At 37.5% G+C, this 12,332-nt stretch overlaps 1 protein-coding gene across 4 annotated transcripts in view; it reads right to left on the reverse strand.

The window, feature by feature from the left end:
* Nucleotides 1–12,332, reverse strand: part of LOC132124987 (MOB kinase activator 2-like) — a 65,410-nt gene that overhangs the window by 10,213 nt on the left and 42,865 nt on the right. Inside the window, exon 1 of one of the 4 annotated variants that reach the window (XM_059536181.1) lies at nucleotides 11,609–11,971. The exons of 2 other annotated variants lie outside the window; for them this stretch is intronic. In XM_059536181.1, coding sequence (XP_059392164.1) covers nucleotides 11,609–11,646 — 38 coding nt within the window. In that variant the 5' untranslated portion in view covers nucleotides 11,647–11,971. Of the gene's footprint in view, nucleotides 1–2,457; nucleotides 2,624–11,608; nucleotides 11,972–12,332 lie in introns of those variants that run through there. One more of the 4 variants, XM_059536178.1, reaches the window with a different exon arrangement.

A 12,332-nucleotide genomic window follows, 5' to 3' on the forward strand; every position in this document is an offset into this window, starting at 1 on the left:
CGGTAATCTGTAAAGCTATGTTGAAAAATGTGATTTTAATGTTTGATACACGAAAACAGATGGGTTTCTAGAGCTGAGTGGTTGATACAGGTCTATGGTCAAAATCTTGGCTTGGCTTGAGAGTCTGGAAAACTGCAATGCCTTTTATGGCAAAGATATATGCGGGGAAACTGCTATGAGTGGGCATGATATGTGTGTGTGCGTGTGTGTGTGTGTAACAGGAGGGCCGCTGGCAGCTACAAAGTTTTCTTTCTCCTTAAATAAACTAGCTAATGGCTTGAGAATTTACCCTCCACCACATGATTCACAAAAACGGTGCTTCCTGGAAGATTACGAAACCCTGTGAAGGCTCAAATAAAACAATGTGCGTTCAGTTTTTTGGATGCACAAACTGTTTCTTCATGTAAAAATCAACTATATTGGGGTATTGATATAACATTGAGTTCTGGATCCTCAAATGCACTCCCATGTTTTGCTTTCCATTGTTTTCTGGTTTTATCTGAATCATACAGGAGAATCCTGGACTTTATTTCTTCTTGTGACTAAATTTAAAACATTAATACTGTGTGTGTTTATCTTAAAGCTTGTGAAACATTCAATGGTTTTCTTCAAAGGTTTGGTGTGGATAAAGATCATGAGCTCTTAGGGAACTTAAGCAATTAAACAATTTAATACACTGCCAGGTAAACACCTTGTCGAAAGTGATTATTAAACGTAGTATGCTGTTTATAATCTCAAAGATGAACTATGCATGAGGCCTGACATGCAACACACTGTGCACATTGTCATCCAGCATCTGCAAGCAGCTAAAACATCTAAACATCTCTAAATCACTTTGACTCAAACAGAACAGGGCTGGAAACTTCAAAGCTGCCATATGGATACCAAAACTACAATCTGGAAATCAGTAAACAGCAGTAAAACAATCCAGCACCTAGGGACTCTATTGCTCTTTAGGCAGACATGTTTCTATTGGTCAATATCAAAATTTGGACTGCAAAAGTGGCATCAGTAAAGTTGGTTTATGGGTAGTGAATAGTGATTAACTGAAATATTGATAAGCCTGATTAAATGGCCAAAAGTTTGAGATTATCGACATTGGTTTTTAACTAATAATTAATAAGTGACTCAAAAAAGTGTTAATTACATTTCAGCAATTTTGTGTTCAGCTGTTATTACATAAACATTGCTATTATTTTGGCCATCAGCCGTCCTGCTCTCTAGTCGCGATAACATTAGCACTACAATTAATTTGTTGTACAGTCAGGATGATAAAATAAAAATGGGAACTTTTATAATGGAGCATTTAGAACAGTTTCAGACAAACATGGTGACCTTCAGCATTGATGCTAAAGTACTTGCTGGTCTTTGGATGAGTACGTCTTGCCAAGTTTGGACTTCCTAGTTCTCATGGGTATCAGGAGTGTGTGAAGAGCCATTGAGATGACAGTATTGTGTGTTAAACACAGCACCAGCACCATGGGGACGTTACAGCGAGAGGTCATCAGATCACAACAAAGAGGGGGCTGAAGAGAGAGGTCTTGGTAAACCATCCCTCACAAACTGAAACTTTCCAAATTAATTTTAGAATTTTAGCCCTTTTCACAGTGCTTTAATGCAGTTATAGGCAAAAATATTAAGTGCAACATTTGACACCATAAGACTAAAAAGAAAAGGCTTAAAACACTGGCATACAATACTTGATCACATTTACACTATCACTGCGTCTTGTTTGGAGTCTCTTGAATTAATTAAGAGCCCTCTTGAATTAATTTGATTCTATTTCTTTTAAATGCATTTTTTTCTCTATTGTATTCAAGTAAAAAAAAGAAAAGAAATAGTATCTATCTAAATTTGGGTGCAAGTGCTCCAAGTTTTCAAACAATTTAAATGAGCTGTGAGTCATCACAAGCGTTTAACGTTTGCTTATGAATATGCATGAGACACGTAATACTCAACCAATCTGCTAACTGAATGTATTGTAATTCCTATGAACAGCTCACGCTAATAATTGATTCCAATAATAAAAGTTCAGCGTAATGTTTGATTATTCGAATAATTAATACCATTATATGAACATTTTTAGATGTCATCTACGAAAAACTTTCATTGTTAGTCACATATTTGGTTGAAATTACATTTTTTGATTTTTCTAAAATTGTTCAATGGTATTAATCATATAGATCAGTCGCTACTACATATATTTTGTTTATAATTATAGTTTTAATAATATATTCTTATATCACCGTCTATATGTATAATTAGTCCTGAAATTATATATAAAAAATACATTCTCTTGAATGCACTGGATATCTGCCCTCAAAATGTGCATATCAGTAGCCTATTTATCAACGTATTATTTTGTCCTTTGTTTATTATATAGACGCTATTTAGGTTTATGCAGCTGTTATACACATGCAAATCTTCTTTATTTATAAAAAAACAAAGCCACGTTACCTTAAAACTTTACCAACAGCCTGAAGAACCATCTTGCAACTTAATCCACTTCTGGGAGTTTTCTGTGAGTGCATATCCGAGGTGCAACAACGAAGATGGACTGAGAGTCCACGGTGATGAACTGACCGGTCTTTCCCTTCCCAAGATGTTTTCAAACACTAGCTAGTAAGAGAATATAAGGTTCTTGCTCCAAAGTTCTCGTTCTAGCAAACGGCCAGCCAATCAGAACAGTCGATGGGCGGGGCATAATATGTTAAGACCAGGAGACAGCCAATCATACGCGCGCGTGGGCGGGGCATGTTGTGGTTGTGAGTCAACTCAAAAGTGAACTTGAATTATCCACAGAAATCTTTATTTATGATAAATTCAAATTTAAAGCCAAACATACAAACGGCTCAGTTGAATTGTGCCTGAAGCCAAACTACAAGTAAATTCCTGAGTAAAAAAAAAAGGATCAAACACAGAAAGATCTAGGTGACTATGGAGTGGAAAAAAAGAATTTTACCTCATTTAAAGATATTTATATAACTTAGTATTTGCAAAAGCGTTATGTAAGGGGCATCATGTTTGTATTTCAATGAAAATATTTGATAAAAAAGCCAGTGGACCATAAAATCACAAAGTGCTTGAAAAAGCAGAGTTAGTCTGACGACAGACAATAAGTAAAATTACGACATTTACAAAGTTTCTGAAGGTAAAAATAGCACATTATTACATCAATCTTTACATATTTTGCAAGTGACTCTTTTGGAAAAATACATGCGGGGCTGGACTTGCGTAGTGAAATGGTTTCCGTCAGCTGAGGCCCAAAAAAACCCCTGTCTGATCCCACACACTTCATGAGATGTTTACTCACCACCTGATTCACGACAACTGAGACAACATACCAGCTGCATCTGCCGTGTCTGATAACACAATTAAGTCACTGATTTACAATGCGCTTCCTGTTCAGACTTTACTTTCAGTCTTAAGCATTAAGTCATGTGTCCAACTACCAATTAGAGAACAAAACACGTACTGTAGCACCAGACATCATGTCTAAGACAGTGACATCAGGCCAGTGGGAGTAACAAAGTCATTTAACTCAATAAGAGAAGGCCAGGACTATAAAATAATATACAACAAGCTGAAATAGTAAGTTCAGTAAAATAAATACAAATTTAGTTTGCATTTACAGTTTGTGCCAGTGTCCAAAACAATTGCTTGATCGTATGATTGGTCACATGTCTTGCTCGACTCGTTCGGTAAGTCAACGAACATTCCTCTTAAAGCAAACAGAAAAGAAAAAAAGATCCTCTCAGACACAGTACATTATGCCCGGAGCTAAAGCATCCAACAGATGAGTAATCTGGCCCTGCTGAAATGCCGAGGGCGACATGAGATGAACAAGATAAGAACCTACTCACAACCCTGTCGCAATGGGAGAAAAGACGTTAAACTCGACGAGAACCTTCCACTGTGATTACTATTATCATTTCAAGCAGCTGATATAGAGAAGCTGATCCTCCATTAATCTATGTTGATGATCTGGTGGATTACAAAATAATCATTCCAAGCATTCATGAGAATCATGAGATACACCTACACATCAAATCACTCCCACGAGCAATGCTTTCTAAACATGGACTATTTTTGTTCTGGTAAGAAGAACTACAAAAAAAAATCTGAATCTTAAAATAATTTTAAAATAGTTTTTTTTTTTTTATTATGATTATCTTTTGGTGTGAACTGAACATTTAGCAAAGTGCAAGTAACGTATTGCAACACCATGAGTTGTCTATCTACTCATCCCTCCTGCTGTCCCGAAGAGATTTTGGATGATGGCCATTATTAACATGGTCCTGCATCCTATGGCGCATTCCTGGCATGGAGCGACTGCATGCTCCAACATGTTCTGCTCTCGGCTAAGAAAACACATGGCAGGAGCAGTGAAAGCACGAAATATATATATATATTTTTACAGCAATCGTGTTATAAATCTCGCTTGAGAGATTCTGTTTTTTGGAGGGTTTTATGGGTGATATATAAGCAAATTCCGGGAATGTGTGAAATCAGATTTTGAAACCGATTGTGCAAGTGTGACTTTATTATACCTATTTACAACCGAAAATGATCTATAGCTAAAGCTTTCCAGGTACTATAAAAACAGAAAATAGTCCTGCAAATGTAAAAAAAAAAAAAGTAAAAAGGCCAAAGAGAGGCAGAACAAGAAAGCGAACAAAAGAGAAAATGAAGTGAAGATGAAGCAAGAAGTTGGAAGCGTGTTGTTGCATGTTCAAAAGGCTTCACCACACACGCGGCATTCCAGCGGTTGGAGGTTCAGTTTGGAAAGCTTGATACGGGGCAAACAAATCTACAAACAAACCCTGAAGTCTCAACAGATTCATCAAAATCTCAAAATAGCTCGTAGTTGCAGTTCTAACTTGCTTCAAAAGCAACCGTGCAGTAATTGTCCAATAAAACCCCTTGAATCAATACAGAGTAATATGGAAGACCATTTCTGCCACTGAATAAAAAACAAAGCAATTTGAGACTTTTTATCTCACAGTTCTGACACTTTTCTCAGAATTGCAAGGTGTAAGCTTTGCAAATGCGTGAAAAAAAGTATGAACTGAGAGATTAAACGTACAATTGCATGTTAAAAAAATTCAAATTGTGTAATATAAACGCACAATACTGATAAATAAAGTCAGAATTGTGAAATATAAACTCACCTTTGCAGGAAAGTCTTTTTTTTTCAGAATTGGACTTTGTAACTCGCAATTGCGAGAAAACAAGTCAGAATTGTGAGTTCACATCATGACATGCAATTATGAGAAAAAGTCATAAATGCGAGTTGTAAACAATTGCGTGAAAAAAAAGTCAGAATTGCTAGTTTTCGTCACAATTCTGACTTCATTTCTTGTAATTACAAGATTATATCACACAAATCTGACTTTATAACTCACAGTTGTGAGTTTATATATCGCAATTCTAATAAAAAAACAAAATTGTGAGATAAAAAGTTTTTATCTGTAAGGAATAAAGTTTTTAAGAAAGTTTTTAATTTTTTTAAAAATTTTTATTGTCACGCAAACAAGCTTCTACAGATGAGTGATACTTTAAAAACAATTAACCAATGAACAAAACAACTCATCTAATCATTTCAGTTAAACATCATTTAAATTTATCAGTGTTTGTTTATTAGCACCAAATCAGCCTTTGGTTAATGTGCTATTGCTCACTAGATGAGAGATGATACTAAATAACATCCTTTGTATCATCTAATGCTTATTTGATTTAATATTTAGTTAATTACTTAACTAGCAAGTTAGTAACACTGTTAAAATTTTAGCAAATCTCATTTAGCAAATATCAATCAAATTTCATATGTTTTAATGTTGTGGTGCCACAATTATCTTCAGCATGTCGCATTAAAAACAACTGGTTAGAGTTCTAAAGTTTAATTTTTAGTGTTTTTTGTTTGTTTGTTTTTTTTGACAAAATAATATAGAATTTTAATATTGGCCATTTATCGGTTATCGGTAGTAAAACAATTATCTCATATCAGCAAGAATTTTAAAAACGGTCCATCACTAGCAATACCAGTCATTAAAAACAGGTTTAATCATGTGCTTTGTCACCTTCACTTACAGAGATTTAAATAAACACAGCCATTATGATTTCAAGTGGATTAGGATTATAGTTTTAAAGATGGGATACATAGCAGATGTTAATCTATAGCAGCATCAATTGAGACTAGGAGATAAAGCAGTAGAAAGAACTGGCTTCATTCAGCTTGTGAAGGAGCCACTGAATGCTGTTAATTATGGAAAGAGCCTTTGATCCCTGGATTCAGAGGTAGGAAAATCTAATCAAGGTCTTTGTTCGAAAGACAAAACGATGAAAGATGATGAGACAAGCTTCATCAGTGTAGGCAACCATTATGTAAAATAATGAGGTATACATGAATAGTCAAACGTGCAGAGACACACACGGATAATTCATCCGAAATGGATGGCATTCATTCCAGTAAGGATTTTAAAAGATCAAGAGTAGAAATAGCTGTGGGCTAGAAAACAAAAAGAGAGCGAGAGAGAAAAAACGAAAATACAAAAAGACCATGTGATTGCACTGGTTGGACCACAAGCTCCATTTTTTTTTTAAAAAGCACAAAAAGACAGAGAAACAGTGATTGTTGGACTTGTTTTCACTATGAGTTCACTGCCTCCTACCGGAGAAATACAGAAGTACATCAACCAAAGTTTATGGTTAGCAATAGCATGGTCCATTTAGCTCCTGCTGGTAAACACAGTAACTACACCATCTGACTACAAAAAGCTTTTTTCTCCACTGGCGACCATCCAAAACTCGCTGTATATAGACCATAATGAAAGGTTCCTTTACTTTCCTATAGCACTTTGCAACATATAGCAAACAAACCTCTTTATTAATTGTCAAAACTGGGCATTTTTGCATCATTCTTGCAGGATTTCCCAATATTTTGTTAACGGAATAACAGAAGGGCCAAGACAGAGGGTCGTATGTTAGGGTCTAATACAAAAAGACCTTTGTGTAAGAGAGGGGATAAGTAAGCTGTGGGATGCCATGTTTGTACAGGAAACGCCCTTGAGAAAAGGCGCCATATGATTGTTTGTGATGCACAACGTAAGACCTTAAGGGTCTCTCAGACAGCGATTGTAATGTGTATTGACCTTGAGGGGTCAAATGCCAAACAGTAAGGACTTTCTGATAACAGTGGTGTTCAAGCAATTGGACCACAGATCTGCAATACGAACTCAGGACAAGTGCTCCAGCTGTTTTTCATGCTATTTTAGCCTTTCATGAATCACTTTGTGTTCAGTTTCATTCTAGTCCCAGTAGATACAGTGTTTATAGTCTTGATCTTTTTTAATCTTAATTTAATAAGTCCCTTATCGCTGTACTACATGCTCAGCTAAGAGACTCAAGGAAAACCTCCAAACAACGGATTGAGAGTCTACTAGAAAGAAACACACACACATATATATATATATCGTGTTTTTATTGGCTGAAGAAATGTAAACAACAGCCCAGCTCAGGTGCGAGGCTCATGGAAACTGTTATCCTGTAAGCAGCTTAGATGCCACTGGGAAGGAGGCCGTTTCGTAGATACCCATCCAGCCAGACCTCAGTAGAGCCCTCTGGTATCATCCCTGAGGACGCTGAATCCACAACAACAGAATGTTGTGGTTCAGAGCTTCACGTCCCATTAAAGTAGCTTTCCTGAACCTGATGCTGGTCTGGATAACCATTTTCAAGCACTTCTTGAGACTCTGGCCAGGCATGCTTTTCAGCAGAAGTTCAGGTGACACAACTACAAATTGGTGAGAGATTAAAAAGATTAAATTATTATCTCAAAGAAAGAACCACTGCTAACTTTTGGTCAACCTGAGGCTGGAATACACTACATGACTTTTGTCTCAAAATTAAAAAAAAAAAAACACTAATACTTTCCTTAATTTAAAAAAAGAACTCACAAGCCATGGGAAAAAAACAACAACAAAAACACAGTAGAAGAACAAATAAATAAGAAATGCTACATACATTGTATGAAGTAGTTAAATTATTTAAATTTTCAAAAGTCATTTAGTCAAGAACTGTTTTTTTCTCTATTGTTGTTTGATTAACATGAATGACAGACTGCAGGAATATTAGACTGCTGTCACTTTAAGAGCTTCCCGGCTTTCTTTCTCAGTTGTTTGCTTACACTTAAGACCCAAATTACTGTGCTTACAAAGATATTTGCAAATATCATCATCTTGACACATGCAAGTGTGTGTATTTAACCATTAAAGGTCTAAAAAGTGGCAAAAAAAATCACTCAATGCTTCACATGTGCGCACCTCTGAGACGGTGTGTGCATACAGCAAAATGACTTGTTGACTTGTGCTCAATTGATCTTGCTTTTTTGCCACTTTGTTTCTCAAACAAAACTCTAGAATATCTATCTTTGACTCTTAGAAACGTTTGTGATTAGAACATGACAGGGTGATAAAAACTACCTTGGCTCATGAAACTATACAAACCAATTAAACTGGAACTGGTGGTTTCATCCAGTTCTTAGCATTTGTGTTTAATGCGCATGAAACGATCTGTAAATGGTCCATAGGCACGCCTTTTAAAATTAAAAAATATTCTGAAAGAGGTAGTCTATTTCCTTAAACACAAGGTCTAACAACAGAAGGCTAAACCACTTCCAGTAAAACCTCCTACATTAAAAAGAAATTAAACTACTTTCGAAAAAGAAATAATTCAAAAGAGAAATACAATAGGCTTACTTGACCAACCAACCCTGAATGAAAGGAACATCAATCTCTTCAATGCTAATTTCTCTTCAAAGAGTTTCAGTACTCCAGTTTATACCTCCAAATATGTTGCTCCCACACTATGTGGAAATTTGGGTTAAATGTCGAGAACTAACCTTTAAATTGTATGCATGATCTGACCTTGATGTGCAAATGCAACTGAATGTGTCTGTTGGAATGCAACTGTACCTGAATGAGGCATTTCCAAGTGGATGACGTCACAGCTGCGAACTCTGGTTGTTACGTAATAGGAGCCTGCTCTGATGAGCAATACTGCGTTCCTCCTTGTAATTCTCCTCCAACAAGACGTTCCTTTCTGCTAAATATAGAACGGTTTAACGCTGCAAAAAACCCATGACTCCTGTTATGAGATGAGAACATTATCAAGCTAAGGGAGTGGTAAGGACTTCTGTGGTGATGGTCTAGTGGTAACCTCCCTGCATTTCAACACAATTAATCAAAGATAATTACAAAAGAAATGAAAGGGGCACATCTGTCAAGAATGAACAACATCTAATTAAACTGGTACTGGGAGGGGTGGACATGGTTTGCAGAGTACTGCCAAAACAGATTATGCCCTGTACAGATTAAGCATTCATTTTTCCTTTGCTGATGTGATTAAATGACAAATGGCTGAATGTGTGCAGAGTCTCCAGCTGAGGTAGAAACGAATGAAGTGACCTTGGGCGATGACGCTGAGCAAGCATTATCAGGTGCTCGTGCTGCAGCCTGGGATGCTGAGGCAGAGTGAGAGAGGCAACACTGCAAGCCGATCTATCACAGTGGGAGGAGGATCTTACATCATTTTCACACGAGAGACAGAAAAGTGCAAGACGGGAGAATTGGAGGTCTGAAGGGCTAATATGACAGCATTACTCAACAATGACAACAAACTATGAAATAGATAGCTGGTGGATGTCCAAATGTACTGAATATTAATTGGAAAAAACAACAACAGCAAAAAAAACCTTAAGGCAATTCAAATGTAAATACAACATACAGTAGCGTTCAAGTGCAATCTTGTGTCTCCTACTTACTAAGTCTTTATTTTTATGGCTGAAAGTACAACTCTTTAGAGTTTAATCATTTAAATAGCATTTAGACTAAATATACCATATAGAATTGTGTTTTAAGTGAGATCACAAATCAAAAATGGGTTTAGTAGAGGTTTTCTAGAAACTTGGTACAAGCTAACTTTCAAGAACTTGGTAGACATAAGCTTATTATTAGCATTCAGAAATCAAAAATACTACTTCTTAAACTTACTAGACAACAGAAATATGATGACCAGTACATTATTTATAATTTGAACATAATCTAAACATCCACCTTGCAATTTAAGCTGTTACTTAACAGCACATTAATTATTCCTCAAAATGCTACTTTTATTCTTAAGGAAACCCCACAGATCATGAAATCAGACCTTAGCTTTTGAAAGTCTGGCCTTTTTACCCCAAGACATGAACGTCCCAGGAGATTGGCACAAAGCTAGAGAAGAATGCAGACAGTAAGGAACCGCTGTCTGACACAGACCAATTAAAGCACATCAGATTAAATAGACACCCAGTCAGATGGCTTAGCAGATAATGGGATACTCCAAAACCAGACACTGGTGGAATATTTTTAAACTACTTACACTCCCATAACAAATCACTTCCATGCAAAATCCTACACCACCTTTGAGGAAGAGCTAAATGGAAAACTACAGTAACTCAAAACTGTTTACACGATCCCAAACAGGATGTGATTATGGATTTTGGGAGTTGGACTTCGCCTAAACAAATTTAGCAACACTATATTTGATACCGCTTGAACTTTGCAAGGATGCAGTTTCCATTCATCCAAGTCCTGACATGGTTACATACAGCAGTTTCCGTCAACACACAGCCAACTTATCAGTACGGTTATTGCAACTTGAGTATAGCTTTGGTTGCTATCTAAACATCAGACACACTTTTTTTGCGGAAAGCAGGTGTGTCTAAAACCAACATCCCTGAGGACACTTACGACTGGCAATGTAAACTTGAACGACTAAACAACAACACCTGACGACAGCGTTATAAAACAAAACGGTGAGTACTACACTACAAAGATGTGAACTTCTTCCACACCAGCCAGACAATAACATCTCAGCCACAGAAGACAAAATACATGGGCAGATCAAGCAGAGCTTGATGGTTTTCTAACTTGCCAAACGTAAACACTGACTGTGAATCAACACGAGAGTCTAAAAGCAGACGGCAGCGATAAAGCGGACAGAACAAAGGACAGATAGATCAGCAAAAAACCCAACTTTTAATCAAATACATCTGGGACTTTTTCACATTGGCAAGCAACCTTGAAAAACCCTGGAACTTCAGCGATTTGTTATATATAGTAGCACCCCAGTAAAATAAAACTACAACCATATGTAAAGGAAAAAAGGAAACAGCATCTCTCAAGCCTTCCATGTAAAGAGCATGCATTGGTCTGTTAGCATTAACTAACTTTTGAACAGCCCACTTGCTTAACTTGCCAATTCAAGGTAACTAACACTGGAGAGGGCAAAGTCTGCCCTTACCAGTAGGGGAAAAGCAAGCTGGGAACACAGTGTCCCTACCAACATTGGACTGCAACCCCCACACTATAAAAAAAAAAAAATCATGAGCGGCACTGATTTTGAACGTCAGATATTGGCTCTTTCTCTTGCCGAGAAAGTTCTAGGTGTCATCTTAGGACTGATCGCCCAGCATAACTTGACAAAGCTTCAAGAACATCCTCAACTCCAAGGCACTTCTGCGAACAAATATGCGCAAGAGGAGGATAAAACATCCCAAAACTGGTACCTGTAAAAGAAGCAGTCACAACACACAAGAACCCCCATGCAGCTTGTGAAGTCAGCAATCAGATAGTCCGGTCCTCTGTTGTGCCGGCTTTAAGATGTACTACAGGTAAGCGGCATCCGTTAGAGCGTGAACTCTTGGCATTGCATATTGGCAGTTCTGCAGTGGCGCCCCAAACTGTTCCTCTTCACACTTTCTGACTCCCTCTCCTTTTTCCAGTTGTTGGACCGCACACAGTCGGGGCTTTGTTAGGTGGCGATTTCCCTTGGCGCGGTGCAGACAGAACAACACTTCAGTCAGCAAACAAACACAAGCGTCCGCAGCAGGCGAGCACAACACGTACAGTCGCTCAGCACTTGTGTGTTCCTCTCTGCTGATACTCTCAGTTCCCCCTCCCATCTTCCCTCTCTCTCTCTCTCTCTTCCTTTCCTCCCTGTCTCACTCTCCTGTTGGCTCTGACTTTGAGGCGGGAGCGCTGGGTTGGCAAATAGACTTGCTGCAAACCGATGACGGCCCACTGCAGGAATATCCTGAGCCAGGAAATTTTTAAGGGCCCAAACAGCCCCTGCAAATGGTGCCTTTAGGGAATTTTTCTTCCCATGAAAGCTTTCCAAGCTCTTGTAAAGAAAAATGTCAATAAAAACACACTCGCCATGGGTCACTACCTGGACATAAGGGACCAATTTGAGGGAAAAAAAATACAACTCTAGAGACAAAGCTATTAAAA

Source organism: Carassius carassius, chromosome 43, assembly GCF_963082965.1.
Source record: "Carassius carassius chromosome 43, fCarCar2.1, whole genome shotgun sequence".
Lineage (NCBI taxonomy): Eukaryota > Metazoa > Chordata > Actinopteri > Cypriniformes > Cyprinidae > Carassius > Carassius carassius.